Raw genomic sequence first — 23661 nt, forward strand, 5'->3', positions numbered from 1 at the left:
CAGGAGGCACCGTGGAATCCAGAATCTCATGCTTCTTTCTCAACTACTGGACCACTCTATATGCAACAAGAGTCCTGACATTCCTGATAGGGCCTGGGTGGGATTGTTGTCGGTGCAGGCTCGATGGACCGAATGGCCTGTTTCTGCACTGTAGGGATTCTATAATCACCGTATTGCTATCTCTAATACCTTGCTGTGCGCAAATTGGGTGCTATATAAATACAAAACCTTTCACCTTTGAATGTGGGACCATTTGGCAGGACTGAAGTAGCTGGGACATGAGCAGCAGCCACGTTGCCTAGCAACCACAGCCACCTTCGCTGATCAGGAAGTGACGTTCAATGGTCGCCCCACCCATCAAGTTGTTGTAGGGACCGGAAGTGACGCGTGCGGCCAAGATGGCGGCGCTGGGCATTGACGTGGAGGACGAGAGCATCCTGGCGTCGATTTTCCGGGACTCCTTCCCGGAAAACTGGAGGGAGAATCCCGACTTCACCCTCTACCTCTCGGAGCTGAGCTCGTACGGCGTGGACAAGCTGAGCCGGGAGCCCGAGAGGCTGGCGGAGGAGCGGGCCCAGATCCTGCAGCAGACCCAGGAGCTCGCCTTCTCCAATTACAAAACCTTCATCAAGACGGCGGAGTGCACCAAGGAGATCTACCGCGACTTCGGCCTGGTGGAGAAGCACGTCTCCGGCCTCCTGGACAAGCTGCCCGGCCTGAGCGAGAAATGCAGGCAGTTCGTCAAGGAGACGGAAGCGACAGGCGCCAGCAGGAGGATGAACAGCCTGACCCTCAACCGGCACACCGAGATCCTGGAAATCCTGGAGATCCCGCAGCTCATGGACACCTGCGTCCGGAACGGCTACTACGAGGAGGCTCTTGAGTTAACCTCTTACGTGAAGAGGTTGGAGAAGAAATACTCTTCCATTCCTGTCATACAGGTATTAGCTTCCTTGCGAATGTTTTCCTCAGAATCTGTAATGGATCAGAATTGCTTTCACAACATGACAACAGATACATAAATGCGAATACTGAAGATGCTGGACGTTTGAAACAAAAGCGGAACATGCTGAAAATAAATTTTTTTATTCATTCAAATGTCGTAAGCATAATTCGGCGCTTTGAGCCTGCTCTCCCATTCATTTTGATCATGGCTGATCATTGAATTCGATATTCTGATCCTACCTTTTCCCTCCATATCATTGGCAAAGCCATCCCTAACTGCCCTAGTGGGGCAAAAAATGAGTTATTGTGACTAACTGTAATTTAGGTGTTTGCTAATTCAACAAGACGGGTCTTTAAAAGGTGTTTCTTTAGTTTAATACCTGACAGCCATTTTATGCATTTTGCTTTTTTGTCGTTTCACTTTGATTACCATTTCAAATAAGGAAAACAAATAATGCGTAGTTTTATTTTCTAAATCTCTACAACATTTTAAAGTGTTGTTTATCATATTTCTTACACAGGGGATAGTGAATGAAGTGCGTTCATCTGCTCAGTTGATGTTAAACCAGCTTATCCAACAGCTACGTACCAGTGTCCAACTACCAGCTTGTCTTCGGGTTATAGGCTATTTGAGAAGGATGGATGTTTTCACTGAAGCAGAATTAAGAATAAAGTTTCTTCAGGCTCGAGATGCCTGGTTGAAATCCATGCTTGGCTCCATAATGGACAATGATCCTTATTTTCATATAACCAAAACAATTGAGGCTTGCCGAGTCCACCTGTTTGATATCATCACTCAATACCGTGCCATTTTCTCAGATGAAGATCCATTATTACTCTCCAGTGATCACAGCGTGAATGAAAGTGCTATTTTCCATGGCTGGGTGGTGCAAAAGGTTTCTGAGTTTCTGCAGACCCTGGAATCAGATCTTCAGAAGGGAGTGGGTGGCCGCTTGGATTCATTGCTGGGCCAGTGTATGTATTTTGGGCTTTCTTTTAGTCGTGTAGGAGCAGATTTTCGTGGACAGCTTGCTCCAATGTTTCAAAAGGTTGCTATGAATACTTTAGTGAAAGCTGTTCAGGATGCTGTGGAGAAGTTTCAGGAAGACATGAATCTGTACACGTTAACATCTGCCCCATCAATATTAGGCAGCACAATCCCTGTGACTCTACCAACTGGTCAGCCAGGAACTCTGCAGCCTCCGATGGTGCTTCTGGACTTCCCTCCACTGGCATGTTTTCTAAATAGCATTTTGGCAGCCTTTAATGATCTTCGTCTCTGTTGTCCCATAGCACTTGCGCAGGATGTAACGATGTGCTTGGAAGATGCACTTATAAAGGTATTTTTGCTGTCGTAACTTCAGCATAACCCAATGCTTAAAAAGAGTTGTGAAAGATTAAGCAAGTTTAGGAGCACAATTTTGGTGTGTTTACCAAGTTCTGCTTATAGCTTTGTTTAACTGAAGTACCGAAATGACTGGTCAGTTGATACTCTGGAATACTCCCCTCACTGTTATGCTTCTTACCTAAAAAGAGGCCAACAGAATCATTAATCATACTAAAACTGCAGCCTGGAACACCTTCCCTACTTCTGCCATTTTCTATTCCTTTTATAAAAAGGAAAAATATACATTTGAATATATGGCTAAACAAACATACAACAATCAAGGCCACTAAATTACAATTTATATGGCGATAATTTGAACCTATAAATACTGTATTCCCATAATTCGACATATCGTTTTTTTGCCACTGATATATGCTCAATGACAATGATCAAATGGTATGTTCTATGGATATAAATAATATATCCTCGGATTGATATTGCCATAAGGGTATACATGAAATGTTTTGTATACGCTGACCATATTTAAAGTTTATTTATTAGTCACAATTACATTAACACTGCAATGAAGTTACTGTGAAATTCCTCGAGTCGCCACAGCTGGTGACTGTTCGGGGCAATGCACTTAACCAGCACGTCTTTCAGAATGTGGAAGGTAACCGGAGCACCCGGAGGAAACCCGCGCAGACACGAGGAGAATGTGCAAACTCCACACAGACAGTGACCCAAGCTGGGAATCGAACCGGGGTCTCTGGCGCTGTGAAGCAGCAGTGCTAACCACTGTGCTACCGTGCCGCCCCTCTTGCCTTTCAGAGGCATTGTATCAAACATTGTCACATCTTACAGTGCCTCAAAAGGAGGGAGGGAGAAAATGGGGAACTACAGGTTAGTTAGCCTCCAATCAGTTGTCAGGAATTGCTGGCGGCCATTATTAAGGAAGTCTTCACAATGCACTTGGGTCATAGAATGACCTGATAGAGTTAACATGGCTTTACGAAAAGGAAATTGTGGTTGACAATTTTTTTTCAGAGTTTCTTCTGGATGTAACTGGTTGGATAGATAAACAGGAACCGGTTGATGTAGTATACTTAGATTTTCAAAAGGCATTTGATAAGGTGCCACACAAAAGGGAAGTATGCAAGGTGAGGGCTAATGGATTTGGGAGTAATGTATTAGCATGGGTGGAGGATTAGAGAAGCCAAAAGTAGGGATAAATGGGGCACATTCAAGTGGCACAGGTAAACATCTTCTTGGCAACACTCGCTTGCTCACTATAAAAATCCAATAATATTACCCATGGTAGAACACACGGCTCCTCAAACACTTCCACTCTGCTGTTCGGAGAACAAACTGCTTTCTGAAACAAAGACATTTATGGTCTCACTGGATGGCTGGTTCACATTTCACACCTCTCAACACACAGATGGTTTCAGGACATTTCCCCCACGCAGCCACTGCTCAAAATCTTTCATTATAACGCCCCCCCCCCCCCACACACACACCCCCCCCCCCCCCCCCCCCCCCCAATGTCTGATTCCATTGTCTTCAGCACCACATTAACTCTGAAATATAAAAATTGTTCGTGGTTTCCTGTTGTCTCCACTTTCAGGTCAAATAAAATTTAATAACCTTCCCTTATTTATTTATGAAATATTTGTAAGTTGTAAAAGTCCATTAAACACCCCTTTGGAATTTAACAGCTCATATATTTCTTAATGCAAAATTTACAAACCAACCTACTTGTATTTCCACTTCACCATAGTGCCTCATTGCAAGTGCATGCACCTTGCACTTTTGGGACAGAGAAATGGCAGATGGAGTTTAATCCAGACAGATGCGAGAGGTGCATTTTGGAAGTTTAGGTGAGAATTATACAATAAATGGCAGAATCCTTAGGAGCATTGACATACAGAGCGATCTGGGCATACACGGATCCCTGAAAGTGACAATACAGGTGGATAAGGTAGTCAAGAAGGTATACAGCATGCTTGCCTTCATCGGTTAGGACATTGAGTGTAAAAGTTGGCAAGATATGTTCATAGAAATCATAGAAACCCTACAGTACAGAAAGAGGCCGTTCGGCCCATCGAGTCTGCACCGACCACAATCCCACACAGGCCCTACCCCCATATCCCTACATATTTACCCACTAATCCCTCTAACCTACGCATCTCAGGACACTAAGGGCAATTTTTAGCATAGCCAATCAACCTGACCCGCACATCTTTGGACTGTGGAAGGAAACCGGAGCACCCGGAGGAAACCCACGCAGACACGAGGAGAACGTGTCTGCGTGGGTTTCCTCCGGGTGCTCCACACAGACAGTGACCCAAGCCGGGAATCAAACCCAGGTCCCTGGAGCTGTGAAGCAGCAGTGCTAACCACTGTGCTACCGTGCCGCCCAGCTATATATATATTACAGCTGTATAAAACTTTAGTTAGGCTGCACTTGGAATATTGCATGCAGTTCTGGTTGCCAGACTACCAGAAGGACGTGGATGCTTTGGAGAGGGTGCAAAGAATGTTCACCAGGATGTTACTTGGTCTGGAGGGTGTTAGGTATGAGGAGAGGTTGGATAAACTTGGATTGTTTTCACTGGAAAGACGGAGGTTGAGGGGCAACCTGATAGAAGTCTACCAAAATTTGAGAGGTATAGATATGGTGGATAGTCGGATACTTTTTCCCATGGTGGAAAGAGGGCACAGTTTCAAGGTGAGAGGTGGTAAGTTTAGGAGAGACATGGGGAAAAGTTTTCACCCACAGAGTGGTGGGTGCCTGCAATGCACTGCCAGTGGAGGTAGTGGAAGCAGGCATATTAGCAACGTTCAAGGTATATCTTTCTAGACACATGAACGGGAGTTGATCAGAGGGATAGAAGCCACGCATTGGTGCAGGCTTGGTGGGCCAAAGAGCCTGTTCTTGTACATTATTGTTCTTTTATATCTCAGCTCTCACAGACATACTGTCTCCTTTAACCTTCCCCAGCTTAATTAAATCATGTACACAGCACACAGCCTTTGTTACAGAACCACCGTATTCCCAAAAATATGTATAGAAAATAACATCCATCTTCACAAGAGAATGTCCTGAGGGGGGCAAAGACAGAATCTATTTGGTTAGAGAACAAAAAAGGAGATGCTCCCACTAATAGTATTCCAGAGATCTCCAAATATGTATATAAATGACTTGCATATTTGAATGCAGAGTAAAATTTCAAAATTTGCTGATTCCAAACTTGGTAAGGCTGACAGTGAGGATGATCCAATTAACTGCAATAGTTAGATGGCCAGCCAAATAGACAGAGAAGTTGCAGATGGAATTGAAATAGCGAAGTATGATGCAATTTTAACAGAAGTAATACAGACTAAATGGCACAGTACTTAAGTGTACAGGAACAGAGGGACCTGGGGTTCGTGTGCATAGATCTTTGAAGGTGGCAGGATGTATTGACACAGAAGTGAACAAAGTATATGGGATCTTGGGCTTCATAAATAGAGGCATTTAAGTATAAAAGTAGGAATGTTATGCTGAACCTTTATAAAATTCAGGTTGGGCCACATGTAGAATATTGTGTCAAGTTCTGGGCATCACACTTGAAGGATGTTGAGGATCTTTGAGAAGATGCAGAGTAGAGTTCCCAGAACGGTTCCAGTTATGGGGGATTTTAGCTACAAGGTTATGTTAGGGAATCTGGGGCTTCTCTCCTTGGAGCAAAGAAGATTTGATATTGGTGTACAAGGTTATGCCAGGTTTAGAAAAGATAAAGGCCTGTTCCCTTTATCTGATGGTACAAGGACTAGGGCCACAGATTTAAGTTTTGAGGATAGAGATGACTGGGGGATATGAACTTTTTTACATGGCAAATGGTAATGACCTGAAACCTATGGTCTTCGCGGGTGCTGGAAATGGAGATGATGAATAATTTTAAAAGGAAATTGGATGGGCAGTTGAGGGAAATAAATTTATAGAGCTAGTGAGAAAATGGGACTAATTGGATTGTCATACAGAGAACTGGCATGATTTGATTTGGTTTATTATTGTCACATGTATTAGTATACAATGAAGTATTGTTTCTTGCGCACTATACAGACAGAGCATACCATTCATAGAGAAGGAAACAGAGTGCAGAATGTAATGTTACAGTCATTGTTAGGGTATAGAGAAAGATCAACTTAATACTAGGTAGGTCCATTCAAAAGTCTGATTGCAGCAGGGAAGAAGCTGTTCTTGAGTCGGTTGGTACGTGACCTCAGACTTTTGTATCTTTTTCCCGACAGAAGAAGGTGGAAGAGAGAATGTCCGGGGTGCGTGGGGTCCTTAATTATGATGGCTGCTTTGCCGAGGCAGCGGGAAGTGTAGACAGAGTCAATGGATGGGAGGCTGGTTTGCGTGATGGATTGGGCAACATTCAAGACCTTGCGGTCTTGGGCAGAGCAGGAGCCATACCAAGCTGTGATACAACCAGAAAGAATGCTATGGTGCACATGTAAAAGTTGGAGAGAGTCATAGCAGACATGTCTAATTTCCTGGACATGCATTCGATATCCACATCCTGTGCCATAATTACTCAATTTCCTTATGACTAGTGTTACTTTAAGGCTGAACAGTTCCTTAGAAGATCATCGGAAGTGATTGATGCAGAATCGCAGCAGTGATCTTCATAATAGTTTGTCAAAAGTTGAATTTGAAAGCAGTACCTCTAAAAATCTGACTTTACTGGGGAACAGATTGAGTTGGTGCAAGGATGGAGGAATTGCATTACCAGACTTGTGATTAATTACCCTGACGCATGATCAGTGATAGCAGTGGCAGGTCTGGAAAAGCTTACAGCTCTATCTTTTCTCCGTTTTAACATTCTGCTCCAATCTGCAAAAAATGTGTTTTTCTAATTCAATTTTTCTTTATAGGTAACAAAGCTAATTCTCACTTTTCATCGAGCAGAGGAAACTGCCTTCAGTGTGAAAGAACGAGAGCTGTTTGTCCAGTTCTGCATAACATTTACTGAAGACCTAGTGCCTTACCTGAACCGATGCTTACAGGTTCTTTTTCCACCTGCACAAGTAGCACAGATCCTTGGTATGTACTCAGATGTTGCACATGCTCCAGTCACTGTTTACTTAGTTTTAATGGATTGTATTACATTTGCTGTTGATTGAATCATAGCTCTATAACTCACTAGCAGCTATAATCATTTGTTTTGGCAGGTATTCCTCCCACGCAGCTTCATAAATATGGTTCAATTGGGTGCATTAATGTAAGTGCTATTCTGGAACTGCTCGATTTTCTCCTACCAAAAAAAGAAATCCTAATTCCACCCAAGAGTCCCAACCAGATTCTGACAGCGGAAACCACCTTAGACAGCCCTGTATCAGAGAGAAAAACTGAGAAGCTAAGTGAACAATATCCACCACCGTTGCCTTCATCTGTGCGAAGTTTTACAATGGAGAAAATGAAACCAGGCCCACTATATGTGGGTAGTCAGACAGCAGAAGATACTTCACTGCAATCTGGATCGTAGCACGTTTTAAGTTAAATGTGATTATCTGTACATGAGATTCTTATCATTTATTTCAAGAGGGGGCTGAACTGCATAAATGTTTTTTCCCCCGGTTCATTATTGAAAAATGAGATTATCCTGGGTTTAATTGGTCCTAAAATGCAGAACATGTTGCAACAAAAAAAAATCTTGATGTGGTCAACCAAGGTGAAATAAGTGCTATTTCTTGTCCCAACACATCAGGTTGTATTTATGTAAATTCTTATGTAATTCTTGATGAAACCAGAAATATTGTTTTTCCAAATGTCTGATGTTTTGATAACTTTAATTCAAAACATCTGCAAGAACTTTTAGCTGGTATATATGTACACTTGAGAAAATAAATTATTAATTCTGTTAAGAGACATTGTTTTCGGCATTGACAATTTTTTGCCATATTTAATTCATTGTGACAGCTTTCTTAAATAGTTAGCAAACTCCTGCTAATAAATCTACTTGCTGCTAAGGCAACCGCAACCATTTAATCACTGAATTGGTTACTAACAATATTTGTGTGACTGTGCAAAATATTACAAGTTTTACTCCGGAAATTAGAATTCACTTGTAAAGAAACTGGGGGCCCAACAAAAAGTATATTAGATTTTATTTGATGCCTGCTCTGAATGGGAAACTAGGATAGTCTTGAATCTCAATTTCAACTTTTGAATGATGTGTTTACAGATTTTCATTGTATAATACAATCACACTATATATGTGGAAGCTGTTCGGAAATAATTTTATAAATTTACAAGGGTTGTGGAGTTCGTGAAATGAAGTGCTAATATTAATAAACGTTTATTGTATGCAAATGTGATGTAATTTGCAGTAATATTGTTGGGAAATGTGAAACTTGATAAATTGTGTTAATCAATGGAAACATCCTTAGTTTTGTGAATTGTAAGTAGCAAATTCAAGGTGAAAAATGCTCAATTATTACTGGGTTTTTAACAATTGTCATAAGTTGCCAAATGGGATGGCAAGTTATTAATCCCATGGGAAGAATAGACAAAGGCTTAAGTTCCATCCACATCAATAGAGAAGTTTTGACTGTGATTTAGCTTGTATAAAAGAGTAATTTGTTTCATATTGTACCAATTAAAGATAAGAACTTCCAAGCAGTGAGTCAACAAGGATATGCTTTTTATGGGAAAACTGGAGATGAATTCACAAATGGCTAGTGCTGTGATCCAATTCTTTTCAACTTCTTATACCTTGTAAAATATTATTTTTATCATGAATGATAAATACTTGTACAACTTTAAGGACTGTGAATTTTAAAGTTTATTAGTGTTACAAGTAGGCTTACATTAACATGTAATGAAGTTACTGTGAAAATCCCTTAGAATGCCCAGTTGCACATAACAGCTGTTATGTATGAAAGTTGAGGCATTTTTTCCAATTCCAACCCCTTCTCTTTCCTCCTCAAAAAACAAACTCATAATCATTGCAGCAGCAGGCCACGTAGCCCATTGAACCTGCTCTGCCAACCAGTAAGATCATGGCTGATCTGATTGTGGCCTTAACTCCACTTTCTTGCCTCTTTTCCGCCCTCTCTCTTCTCTCTCTTTCCCCCCCCCCCCCCAAAACCCCATATCCCTTGACGGTCAAAAACCTGTCTAGCTTGACCTTGAATACAAGTCTTAAATGGGGCTAAATGACCCCTTTTAAACTGCCCCTAGTTCTAGATTCCCCACAATAGAAAACATCCTCTCAGCATCTACCCTCCCCCCCCCCCCCCCCCCTAAAATCTTATGTTTCAATAAGATCACCTCTCATTCTTCTGAACTCCAAGGAGTTTAGGCTTAATGTACTTGACCTATTCTTCAAAGATAACTCCACCCAGGAATCAGCTTTATGAACTTAACAGTTTTGGTCTCCTTAAGGATATAATGTAAACAGTTCTCTGGTACGGTCTCACCAACGTCTTGTACTGTTTCATCAAGACTTCCTTACTTTTATACTCCATCCTCCTTGCAATAAAGGCCAACTTTCTACTTGCCTTCCTAATTACTCGCTGTACCTATATGCTAACTTTGTGATCCATGTACAAGGATATCAAGATTGCTCTGTATTCCCTATTTAAATATGCTACTTTGATTGTTCCTGTTACCTCGTGTTTCCCAGAGTCCATCTGGCAAATTTTTACTCAGTCACAACCTACCTATAATCGCTTTGCAAACTTACATATCCTTGCAGCTTGCTTTTCTACATAAATGTCATCAGCAAATTTGGCTACAATGTAGTTTGTCCCTTCACATCATTAACATAGCTTACAAACATTTGAGGCTCTAGCACTGATCCTTGTGATATTCCATTAGTTACAAACCTGAAAATGAGCCATTTATTCTGACTTTGTTTCCTGTTAATTAATCAATTCTCTATCCATGCTAATACATCCCAAACACCAGCCTTATAAATACTGTGGCTACAAGAACGGGTAGAAGGCCAGGAATCCTGTGGTGAGTAACCCACCATCTACGAGGGGGGAGGTCAGGAGTGTGAAGGAATACTTCTCACTTGCCTGGATGAGTGCAGCTCCAATATCACTCGAAGTTCAACATTCTCCAGGACAAAGGAGTTTGCTTGATTTGACAGCCCATTTGCAAACATTGTCATTCCATCACTGACGTACAGTAGCAGCAGTGTACACCATCTACAAGATGCACTGCAGGAACTCACCAAGGTTCCTTAGAAAGCACCTTCCAACTGCTACCATCTAAAAGGACATGGAAGCACCTTCCAACTGCTACCATCTAAAAGGACATGGGCAGCGGACACATAGGAACACCACCACCTGGAACTTCCCCTCCAAGCCACCCACCATCTTGATTTGGGAATATACTGCTGCTCTTGGGTCAAAATTCTGAAGCTCTCTGCCTAACAGCACTATGGGCGTACCTACATCAGAAGGATTGCAGAGGTTCAAGAAAGCAAATCACCACCACATTCTCAATGAGAATAGGAGATGTGCAGTGAATGTTGGCCCAGCGAAGGATGCCCACTTCCTATGAATAATAAAAATATCACAACCAATGAGGAGGTTGAGAATCATTTACTAATCCCACTCCTAATCACTATTGGTACCCACAGTATTAGGTGAGGAAAGGACTAAGGTCAGCAGAATGTACTCCTCTAATTTGAGGAAAATAATGATGGGCTGCTGTAAATCAACCCAGCAAGAGGACCAACTAGAATGTTATGGGAATTTACATAATTATGGCTCAGATCTTGCTTTTGCTGATTTGTTCACCTTTATCCCATGGTCCATTTACACTTGTACATCAGTTTATTTTCTAAATTAAAGGACAAATATAAACATCACCCACACAAGTGTACACCCAGGAATTTATTTAAGTTCATTTACTACTTACCTGCCAATCTGCTAGTTTTCTAATGTATTCATGAAGATATCCTAGTCCCCACCCTGTTTGGCATCATCTGCAAATTGTGATATCGAGTTACTTTCCTAAGTCCTAATCATCAAATTATGAATAACAATGGTCACAGCACTGATTCCTGCTCTCTATCTTCCCCAAAACTGAATAAGCTACCCTTTACCTTAGCTTTCTATTCTGGGCCAAATTTCTATCCATTTGGCTATTTGCCACCTTATTGGTTCCACGTGCCCCATTGTCATGCTACTGTGTGACATTTATTGAAGATCTCTTGAAACTCCAAATCAATGACTACATTATCCAGGTTTGCTCATAACTCTTCAACAAATTAAGTGCGACTTTAGCTTTTCAGAGTCCTCTCAGTGAAATAAAGGCACTTATTCAAACACACGCAGCATTCGCAGCAAAAGCACACATTGAGGTTACTGGATATGATTTAATTACCATTATAGAGAAGTGGCATGGCTACAGGGTGACCAAAACTGGGAACTGAATATCCAAGGATAGCCATCATTTAGAAACGAGAGGAGATGGGGTAGCCCTCTTAATAAGGGGCAAGATCAGTATATTAGAGAGGATCTTAGATCAAAAGACCAAGATGTAGAAGCGGTTTGGGTGGAACTAATAGTTATGGACAGTTAACAGTGGCAAGAGTTGCTCGTAGGGCACCAAACAGTATAAGGGGTAGACCATTTAAGACTGAGAAGAGGAGTTTCTTCACTCAAGAGGGTGGTGAATCTTTAGAACTCGCCACTTCAGAGGGCTGTGGAAGCTCAAATATTGAGCACAATCAAGACAGAAATTAATATTCTGTAAACTAATAAATAACATCAAGGGATATGGAGATAGAGCTGGTATTTGATAGCAATGATCTAATGGGATGATAGAACAGGCTTCACAGGCTGAATGGTCCACTGCTGTTCCTATGATTTTTGAAACCCTATCTCTAGTTCTATCACTTTTAGTTTAGATCCAGTATCCTTCCTAATATTTACATTAAATTGACTGGTCTATGGATCACATTTTAATTGCCTTTTTTCTATATAGGAATATTAGTTCTCTGGCACTATTTCCTCTTCTATGCGATATATGTGTTTTATTGTGCGCACTCTGACCCGTGCAGGTACCATTTAAAATAATAAATTCTTCTAGACATTATGTATATCCCCAAATCTAAGTACAGGAACAGGAGACCTGACTGTTCACATGTATAAATCTTAAAAGGTGGCAGGTAAGTTAATAAAGCTATTAAAAACATGGGGGATGTTTGGTTTTATAAATAGAAGCACACCCAAACTTTTTCTAAATCATTGGTTCGGTTTCAACTGGATGGGTGGTATGGTAGCACAGTGGTTAGCACTGCTGCTTCACAGCGCCAGGGACCCGGGTTCGATTCCTGGCTTAGGTCATTGTCTGTGTGGAGTTTGCACGTTCTCCCTGTGTCTGCGTGGGTTTCCTCCGGGTGCTCTGGTTTCCTCCCACATTCTGAAATACGTTCTAGTTAGGTGCATTGACTCGAACAGGTGGCAGACTGTGGCCACTAGGGTAATTTCACAGTAGCTTCATTGCAGTATTAATGTAAGCCTTACTTGTGACTAATAAATAAACTTTATATCCACTATCAAATTGTAAAACAAAATCAAAATTCTTTAAATAAAGATGGACACAACAAATCCAAAACAGAAAAATAGTCCAAATAGAATACTGTGCATATGTTTTCAAGATAAAATGGAAATAAAAATATTCCCAGTTTTAGCTTAGCAATATATGTTATTCAAATATCTGCATCTGTCAACCTTAAAACACCCACTTCCCACCACTGAGATTTAGCAAATCTGTGTACAATTACTGCGGCTGAATTACTTCCTGAGTTATGCAGCTTTAACACCACACTCAACATCATAATATATTAAAATGAAGCCAATGCAATAATTATTCATGAATCCGTTTATCTAGATTTAAAGGGTACAAAACATTTTTCAATGTAAAACAGTGAATACAACATTTAACTCTTCATTAACCTACTTCAGTTCATTTAAAGACTTGCCTTCACATTAAAAGCACTCATATAAATGCATTTGATTTTTGAAATCATATGAAATATCACCCACACAAATATTGTAAATATAAAATTCATTTGGTTTAAATTCACCTTCTGCCATTATATTTACCACCACCACAGTAATTGCTACTTTAATTAATGCAACTACTCCAATTGCTACTCTGAAAAGATACTTCTTCCATTTATAAATCCTAGGGATGAAAGTGTGAAATCTGAAGCAAGATGCAATGCCTCATTTTTATCACTACCTGAGGAAATTACGTGTGAAATGGGAACTACTTAGCTGATTGGATTTCTATGTCATTATATAATCAGACATTGTAATTGCAGTTAAGTATCCATCAAACTATATGTGTGGCAATCAGTTCAGAACAACGCAAGCGACAGGAACAAGTCTAGAGGCATGCTGCAAAATCTGAGATTTCTATTCTGCAAAGCGCCTTACCCTCAGTATTTTCAGAAATGATATTAAGGTGTGCACACTGGATTTCTCTACTGCCACGTGCACTAAACTGCCTCTCTAATGTAGAGCACACATTAAACAAATGCTAGTACACTATTTGTATCCCTCCCTAAAAGATTTAGATAAATCTTCATATGTTTGTCAAACAGAATTTAAAAACAGCATCAAGAAAGTAATAACTTTCGATGTTACTGAACCAATAAGATGGTTCTGCTGTTATAAATGCATATTAGATATATCCAAGAGGAAAACTTCTAAAAACAAAGTTTGATGAAACAATTAAACAAGAAAAATAGTGAATGTATTAAATTTATTTATACTGAAGTTTCCAGTCACTGTGAGTATAGCCAAAGTGTTTTCAGGAGCCAATTCCACAGGAATATTTTTATACTAAGGAAGCAAGATGCATGTGGTTGAAGACATGGATTATGTTGACTACTAAACCTTCTTCCTCCAGCAAGACAAGTATAAATATAACTTTTATAGAAGACATTAAATGCGTATAAGGTTTCTAGTTTCAAACAGCTTCGGAAAATGTTTGCAAGAGTCATATATTCAAGGAGTACTGATGATAATAACCTTTGTTGATTTTACATAATACATAAATAGCTTTACAACATAATGATTGAAAATCCTAGTACGATACTGAAAAATTGGAGTATAATAGTTGGAAAAAATATTTATTTCTTCTTAACAAACTTTTTTGATGCAGCATTTGGGTTCATCCTCCTCCTCCCAGCTCCAACTCTGTTGTCCCGAATGTTTAAGTGGGCAGCTCTGCTGTAGATGTCATTCTCCACAAATGGAGAAACTCCTGCAGCGTAATCTGGGTCAAATACATTTGTCTTCTGCTTAGCCTTTTTGGACAGTCGTTGCTGAGGGAAGTTCTGGTCTTCACTCAAATGTGGATTATTGCCATGTTTCCCACCATGTGGCAATGGAAGGGGATACTATTGGGGGGAGAATTCAAATAAACAATTTTAATGAGAATACTTATTATATAAATGTATTGAGCCAGATTTGGCATTCATAATTAGCTTTTTGAAATATGGCCAACTGTAGTTTATCAAAAGAAATACCGTTCTTAAAAAGGAAACATTCTTTCCTTTGAAACAAGATTTATATTCCTTTCATTAATTAGTATGGCACTTAAAAAAATTATTTCTCTTTTTCCCACAATCCGTACGCATTTACCACAATACACTAAAAGGGATGATACCAGTTGATGCAGTATTTTCTTGCTTCCTCTCCTTCCTCCCACCCCTGCAACCCTTACAATAGGATAGGATCCTACAGTGCAGAAGGAGGCCATTCAGCCCTTCGAGTCTGCACCGACCACAATCCCACCCAGGCCCTATTCCATAACCCCATACATTTACTCTAGCTAGTCCCCCTGACACTAGGGGGCAATTTAGCATGACCAATCCACCTAACCAGCACATCTGTGACTGTGGGAGGAAACTGGTACACCCGGAGGAAACCCACGCAAACATGGGGAGAACTCCACACAGACAGTGACCCAAGCCAGGACTCGAACCCGGGTCCCAGGCGCTGTAAGGCAACAGTGCTAGCCACTGTGCCACCCATACCAAGAAATCCAAAAAAAATTCTGCTGCTAAGTATGGTATCTCCCCGACGATCATTTTCAGTAAAGTATTGTCACTGGACTAGTAATGCAGAGACCCAGGGTAATGTTCTGGGGACCCAGGTTCAAATCCCACCATGGCAGACGATGAAATCTGAATTACATAAAAATCTGGAATTAAAAGTCATGAAACCATTGTCAATTGTCATAAAAACCCATCTGGTTCACTAATGTCCTTTAGGGAAGGAAATCTGCCATCCTTACCTGGTCTGGCCTACATGTGATCCCAGATCCACAGCAATGTGGTGGACTCTGAAATGCCCTCTGAAATGGCCTAGCAAGCCACTCAGTAAAAGGGCAATTAGGGATGGGCAATAAACGCTACCAGCCAACGGTGCCCACACCTCATGAATGAATTTTTTTAAAAATCAAAATTATAATGAGGGAGGAGGGGAATTAAAAAATATATAACATTTCAATTTCATCACTTCAAGTCTTACTGCTCCTCCCAGTGATTATAAAGAATTGATTTACTTCCCCGCCCATACATTGTTGAACAACACTCTTGCATGTTGGTTCGGGAGCAGTTATTAAAAACTGCAAATTTAAAACGACGTAACACTGAAAGTTTTCCAGTGCTTTGGTCCAACGATTATGGAACTTTAAAAAGATCTTTTTATGAAATGAATAAGAAGGGAATAACTTAAGTAAAGGTTTCACTAAGATCCATGTTTCACTTTCAGTTAACAAGCAATTTTCTAATGCAGGATAAATAGAGCAGAGTAGTTTAGTAACATCACAGAAATATGTTTCACATTGAATAATATTAACGAAAAGAAGTGATCTTACCCTCAGTCCTCGTGCATTCAGCACTTTTGGGTTTTTTGAAAAATGCATATGAATACTGCCATCCTCATTTATGGTCACTGCTACCTTCTTCAGAGTCTTGTTACCACAGCTTGGGCAGAATGTCTTGTTCATGTTAGTTGTAGTCCTGTTGAAGCCAATCACAGAGGTTACATATCACTGAACTTAGCTATCGTCATTGTCCTTTCCTCTTTATTTATACATTTCTGGAACATTTATAGCCTCTCTATAGTAGATTTCCCCCAATGGCTCAGAGGTAGAATTAGTCTACCAATTCTACCTCTGAGAATTAGTCTATGACCAAGAATCAGGTTAGTTCAGCTGCATTAGCAATGCTACACGTGACTTTAAACACTGCTGGACTATGATGGGGAAATTAATTTCCAGTACACGTCAGTACATATCACAGAACTTCCTCCAAGTCAGCAGTGATTCTGAGGAATGAAGGTGTTTAGCATGGAATATGTTAATTAGGGAGGTGATCTTTTGAACCTGGGGCTAAAGCACAATATTGAGTCAGAGAAGAGAGTACCCAGTTACCTATGTTATATTTGCTTAGTGATTAATTGATACCGGCACTGGGTCGCTATAATCAAAATTTATAGTTTCCGAGATTTGGATCCTTTCACAAGCTTAAAAATCTATTAAAATACTTCAATTCATAGTGGACTGGGGTTGAACATACCAACGGTCGGGTTGATATATGGAGTAGGGACCTACCATCAGGAATACTATGCTGGTAGGGTGGTTTACACCATTGGTTTGATGGTTTCTTTCTTCTCCTCTAATTCTGGATTGCTGAAGCCTGCTCCATTCTGGCAGTTTTCATGCTTCATCCCTCTCCTTCTCAGTTTTTCACACATTCACTCAATGCCTCTATTCTTAGAAGGTTAGAATCCCTACAGTGCAGAAGGAGACCATTCGGTCCATCGAGCCTGCACCGACAATAATCCCACCCAGGCCCTATCCCGTAACCCCACATATTTACCCCGTTAATCTCTCTAACCTACGCATCCCGGGACACTAAGGGGCAATTTAGCATGGCCAATGTACCTAACCCGCACATCTTTAGACTGTGGCAGGAAACCAGAGCACCCGGGAGGAAACCCACGCACGGGGAGAACGTGCAAACTCCACACAGACAGTGACCCAAACCGGGAAGCTGTAACTGTGAGGCAGCAGTGCTAACCACTGTGTCACCGTGCTGCCCCTTTTATTAGATCTGGCATTACCTCGTGTGAATATCACTTCAGCCATTTAACCAAATCCTGATTTCCACTTAAACACTTTACAGATTATCTGTATTTTCTCCCCCTTCCTATTTTAGTACTATTCAGCTATAACCTCCTCCAGTTTTGATGAAGTGTTCACACCCATAACATTATATGTGAATTCATTGCACTATATTACATTATGTTATACAGGGATTCCATGATTAACTGTTCTCCACAGGTGCTGGTTAACCTGCTGAAAGTTTCAGGTTTCCAACAACAGCATGTTTTGCATCTTTGGTGGTAAGGCAAGCACTTATTCTTCAAATTCCCCAGGAGATTCCCGATTTTTGATGCATGTTATTGTCTAGTTTTAGTTTCACAAACATCATTCCAATGTACACCACCCACACTTACTTGAAACATGCATGACAACGCAGAATATAGTTTCTTGCTTGTTTTATAAGCATTCCTTTTAAGGAAATCACGTGAAGCCCCATCTGAATAAGGACGTTCTAAGAATAAAAACAAAGAACTTGCATTTATCACATTCTGTTTGAATAGGCACAAGTAGTGGCCAACATACCTTCTATTTTTGTTCCAATTTTGAAATAATGTAACTGAAATGGAGTAATTCATCTTTTTACCAGTACTCTCTGATCATTGACACATGGCTAATATTTCTTGTAAGTCGCCATTACATAACCTTTCAATACAGAATTAAAAAACAAGTGTAGATAATTATTGACAGAAATAGTTGGTAGAATTTGGACTGAAACCTAAAATAAAAGCAAAATACTGCAGACGATGGAATCTGAAACAAAAACAGAAAAATGTTGGAAAATCTCAGCAGGTCTGACAGCATCTGTGGCGAGAGAATAGAGCCAACATTTCGAGTCTGGATGACTGTTTGTCGGAGCTGAGACAGCAGTTCTGACGAAGGGTCATCTAGACTCAAAATGTTGGCTCTATTCTCTCGCCACAGATGATGTCAGGCCTGCTGAGATTTTCCAGCATTTTCTGTTTTTGTTACCTTCTATTTCCATTGTAGTGCGCAGGCAATTCAAATGTGTGGCTCCTTTAAATTTTTTTGTGCAACTATACACAAAGGGGCCAACTTCTGTTAAGCCCACAAGGGCACTTTATTGTGTCTTTGTGGGTTTCCTCCAGTTGCTCCGGTTTCCCCCACACAGTCCAAAGATGTTTTAAAGTTGTTTATTTATTAGTGTCTCAAATAGGCTTACATTAACACTGCAATGAAGTTACTGTGAAAATGTGCAGGTTAAGTGGATTAGCCATGGTAAATGCCTGATGGGTTTGGGGCTCGAGTAAGATGCTCTTTTGTAGAGTTGGTGCAGATGCAATGGGCCGAATGACGTCCTTCTGCACTGCTGGGATTCTATGGATATCGATGGGGGGATAAATGTTGGCCAAGAAATCACATGGAGAAATAAAGTGTAGGACTAAATAATTTGAATTGTTAGTCCATGTGCAAAATGCGTACTAAGAACTTAAGAGTTGTCACTTCATGTAGGCACAACTTTCAGTGCTGTACCCTTCCTTCACCTGTGCAACCTTTAATATCTCCACCCGTAAACGTTTTTCAACTAACCTTATTTCTCCTTTGGCCTCTAGTGGAAGTAGTTATGCTTTCCATTGCTAAATGTTGTCTCTACGAAGCTCAATTTCCTCTTTTATGCCAATCATTTCTTAGCTCACATCTACTGCATACAAAGGCTCTGAGAATTCCCTCAGTTGTTGTCAGTGTACCTCAGAACTTTTCTCTCAATCTTTTAAAGGTCCAAAGACAACATAATACCCACTTTACTTCCCGCCTATGTTCCTACTGTCTGAAACCAAGGATCTTTACCCCTGATCGGGAAATCCTGATTTACCTTATCCTCTCTTTTTCCAACCTGTGAGATATCTTGCTCTATGGGCCTCAGCCCCTCATTTTCTCAGTAAAAAATAAAGTTCAACTATACACGCAAGATCTGTAACCTCTAATCATCTCTACTTATTGTTGGGATGTGGGCATATTCATCAACTCAATGGGAGCTTGAATGATTATACCTTATTTCTGGGGACAACATTGAAGATTTCAATAGATTTAAGTGCCGAGTATAGCATGTCTTCTGTCAAATAGTTTGAAAACTTAAAAGAAAAAACATCCATACCTGCATGGCAAAATCTGTCGTCATACAACCAACTTTGACATTTGCTGTTGTCTCAGAGCAGCCCATATCCTGGCGGATTTGCTGAATATTACTAGGTGTTATCCACCCATCATCATCATCATCATCATCCTCATCCTCCTCCCCATCACTCTCATATTGTTCTTCTTGGTGTTGCTCAAGTGGTCTCTCTCTGGAAATGCAGACATTCTCTTTGCCCTGTTAAATAATGCAGGTTAACACATCAGTTTCTGGTTAGGCAACAAAAAAAAACATAATTTAGTTATTTTTCAGGAGCTAAAGATTAGACGGTATTCATTGTTTTTCGACAAACATTCACATTAGTTTGTGGAATAAGTACAGAAAATAATGCAAACACTCAACAAGTCAGAATTTTCCCACCCTGCTCACCATGGGAATCGTAGCCGGCAGGGGCGGACCATGCAAAGGTCCACTGACCTTGGGTGGAATTTCCCCGGTCTTGGGGCGAGCGCAGCCAAATTATTCCGCCCAAGGTTTCAGGGTCAAATGAGATTTGATCAGATTAGCAGCTTACCAGAAAGTCTTGAAGATCTTCTTCAATGCTCGGTAGAGGGTTTCTCCAGTACTGAAAAGCATTGAATTCTGATGAATCGACCACAGCCAATTCAGTGAGATGTTTTACACTGGCGGAATGACAAGCTTCCAATGCATCTAAAGGGAACGAACGATTTCCCTTTGGGCAATCTTCTTTTGGATGCTGCTGCACAGAAAGAAAATGCTTTTCACCGATTCTTACATTTCTGCATTAACACAAACTTCGCAGCCTTGAACACAAGAGTTTCTGTATCACTATTCTTAAACACGGAGTATTATGTAAGAACGCTGAACCAAATAGTTCTACAGGGATCTGAAAGTCAACGTAATCTTAACTGACTCCAGATCTAAATTTGGGGCGAATGGGATCAAAGGTTATGGGGATGAAGCAGGATTAGGCTATTGAGTTGCACAATCAGCCATGATCGTAATAAATGGCGGAGCAGGCTTGAAGGGCCGAATGGTCTCCTCCTGCTCCTATCTTCTATGTTTCCATGAAAACAAAAATTATTAGCTTGACACAAATAATACCACATTTTAGCTCTGGGTTTTTGTAGCTAGAGGTTTTGATAACTTGACCAATATGTCAATTTTATTTCTGCGATTTCTGAGGAAGGTAACTCTTTTCAGTTTGGCAATCCACCGGCAGTCTCAAAGTGCAAATCTAGACGGGTTATTTGAATTTGGAGGGCACAGCAGTGAAGTTTGATTCTGTCTTCTTCCAGTCCTCACACAAAGGAGGGGCCGGGCTATTTTTGTTTCTTTTCTGGTCCCCGTTTAAATCAGATAACTCAGCATTTTCTGGGAATCAAATCAAACCCATCTGGTCTATATGACGTCTCTATTGGTTAGACTGGTGAGGGGGTCAACTATAAACCCTTTTAACACAAGAAATCCACGGAAAAATCTGGGCTAACTTAATCAATCCTGAACAGCATTGACTTTAATTTAATACCATGTTCCTCTCAGCGATGAGCCCTTTCTTTCTTCCTCCTAATTTTCCATTACCCCATTGCTTCAGTTTCTGTCTTCAGCTTCCAATTTTAACTGATAGGCTAGCGACACACACCAAATTCAATGCTAAAGTGGCCATCTCAAAAGTTGAATTCAATAAATTTTAACCAGATAAGATACAGAAAAGGCCTAGGGTTCACAACTCAGGAGAATGTCTGCATTTGGCAGATGTAACTAAAAATTCTTAAATTCAAGTTCCACTCAAGGAGGTCAGCGTGTAATCCAGGCTGAGATTTTAGTGAGACTTTTAGACCAGGTGGTCTATTTGTCCAAATGCCGAGGTAGTTTAAAAATGATCTTTTTCACAGAACAGAATGGAGTTATCCCAAAATCTGACCAATGTCATCTTCAACCAAAAGGAGCAAAACAGAACAGGCCATTCATTTTATTTGCTGTTTATGGAACCTTGTCTTGCACAAAATAGCTGTCGTATTTGTCACAAAACCAGAGATTATGATTCTTTGTTGTTCGATACACTGATCATGTAGATTTGGAATTCTGTATAACAAAACTTTCAATTGGTTGTTACTTGAAATACAATTCATAAAGTTTTTACAAGGTTCTAAATGATGCATTTTTTTTACCTTAGATGGCAAGTGAAAGCCTGCAAGGTTGATCAGTGACTCGGGGTGTCTTAAAGTGGTACTCACTTCAACCTATCCGAAACAAAAAGAACAGTTTGGATTTTCCATCAGTGATTCTTTTAATTTTACGTGAATATCTCTGTCTAACATTTCTATTGCACGAGATAAACGCTGGACTGCTGCCATGAAACAAGTGTATTTTGAAGCAACAAGAACAGCAGTGTGACGCCTGACACTGACATTGCAAATGCCAACACATGCTCATTTCTCTGGACTCAGCCTACACCTACACAGAAAGTTTCTTTAGATTTTTCATAAACCATATAGCTATTGTGTACTTGCACAGCATGTACACGTAACTTTTATTTCCTTAGTAACAAGGTTTTTTTAAAACCGCGAATTAGTGGTCACTTAATTATTGGTCCCGCTTCACACCTTCAGTTCTAGGTCCAATTGTAACTCAGAAATAAACAGAAGCCTGTGGGTGGGATTTTCCGGCCGCACCCGCCCCAAGGCTGGAAAATCCCACCCAAGGTCAACGGACCTTTGCATGGTCCGTGTCCCACCCGCTGTGTTTTACATTTATATTCAAAATACTGGACAAAGTTCAAAGGATGGAAAACTGATGGGCCAGCTGATCTTTTGCTGCTTATCAGACTCATAAGATCTTATTCTAGAAGCTTAAAAATATCCACCATATTTAATAGCTCATTAATGTACTAAAACCATTTGTTTACAGTATATACTCAAGACAAGTAACAGCCAGGCAAAATGAAATAGTCTTCCACAATGCAGTCATTCTATATTTTACATGATGTAGCAATGTATCTGCAGTCCTTTTGTGCAACTATAGATGTCTGAGGATGTTGTGGCTCAGACAGTACAACAGCCCATCAGTAAACAAAGTTCAAGGTAACAAATAACTTACATTTTGTGCCGGTTCTTTTTTCAAGTGACCAATTCCCACAAATTCAGCTTCAAGCTGATAGGTTAGTGCCAGAACCTTAATGTCAGTTGCCGAGAGACTGGGATAGTCTCCAGTTTTTTTGGAAAACTCAGTTACTGTGAAGAAAATGTTGAAAAACAATTTTTAAAAAATCTTTGAATCCGAGAACAAACTTGTATTTATGCAATGCTTTTCACAAACTTAGGACTTCCCTATTAATTAGCTTTGGTGTTATGTCAGCAAATGCCCCAGACCATTTCTACACGGTGTACAGCGATGAGATGAATGACCAGTTCATCTGTTTTGGTGACGCTGGAGGTCACAACACCAGGGGATCTCCCTGTTTTTCTTCAAACAATTAAATGGGGACCTTTTATGTCAAATTAAACCAGTGTTTCTCAAAGTCTGGCCTGCGGGTGTTCTCCAAGTGATTTGCAGGCTGGCCCAAAAATGCAAATCTCTGGTCACAACGCCATGGCTGAGACCATCTGAGGGAAGAGACCAGAAGTCTTCTTCACCACTCTCATCACTCGCATGACGTCAAACAACCAGATCAGCTCTCACACGTGCAGCATGAGTCATGTAAGCGCAAGCAGCAACGTAGTTTTATCAGCAAGTCTTATGTTGCTGTGATAACGTACAACTAAATGTGATTTTCCAAAACATGGAAAGAAAAAAGTGGAGGAATTGCCTGAATGTGGAGCCGGATAAGAGGTTGCAACTCTCCAGCATGGAACAAGACTTCACCTTATTGGTAAAATAAGCAAAATACTGCGGATCTGGAATCTGAATCAAGAGTAGAGGACGCTGGGAAAACTCAGTAGGTTTGCCAGCACCTCACAGGAGAGATCCAGAGTTAACATTTCATGTCATAGACCCTTCATCAGAACTGAAAGGAGGGAGAATGCGTTAGAGCAGAAGAAACTGCCACAAAAAGTAGCAACGTGGCAATGGGTG

General features: G+C 40.5%; 2 protein-coding genes across 2 annotated transcripts in view; one reads left to right on the forward strand and one right to left on the reverse strand.

Annotated features, from left to right (window-relative positions):
* The first annotated feature begins 361 nt into the window (after positions 1–361).
* On the forward strand, positions 362–8942 carry cog8 (component of oligomeric golgi complex 8). The gene is made up of 4 exons (XM_078210686.1): positions 362–941; positions 1467–2285; positions 7199–7367; positions 7496–8942. Exons 1-4 carry the CDS (start codon positions 399–401, stop codon positions 7807–7809), a joined length of 1845 nt encoding a protein of 614 aa, XP_078066812.1. The 5' UTR covers positions 362–398; the 3' UTR covers positions 7810–8942.
* A 3871-nt stretch (positions 8943–12813) lies between these two features.
* nob1 (NIN1 (RPN12) binding protein 1 homolog) overlaps positions 12814–23661 on the reverse strand; it is a 29654-nt gene continuing 18806 nt past the window's right edge. The window contains exons 4-10 of the mRNA XM_078211992.1: positions 22687–22820; positions 21759–21830; positions 20141–20326; positions 19588–19803; positions 17828–17925; positions 16182–16326; positions 12814–14697 (exon numbers count right to left, since the gene is read on the reverse strand). Coding sequence (XP_078068118.1) covers positions 14428–14697; positions 16182–16326; positions 17828–17925; positions 19588–19803; positions 20141–20326; positions 21759–21830; positions 22687–22820 — 1121 coding nt within the window. The 3' untranslated portion in view covers positions 12814–14427. The remainder of the gene's footprint in view (positions 14698–16181; positions 16327–17827; positions 17926–19587; positions 19804–20140; positions 20327–21758; positions 21831–22686; positions 22821–23661) is intronic.

This window comes from Mustelus asterias, chromosome 4 (assembly GCF_964213995.1).
Source record: "Mustelus asterias chromosome 4, sMusAst1.hap1.1, whole genome shotgun sequence".
Classification (NCBI taxonomy): Eukaryota; Metazoa; Chordata; class Chondrichthyes; order Carcharhiniformes; family Triakidae; genus Mustelus; species Mustelus asterias.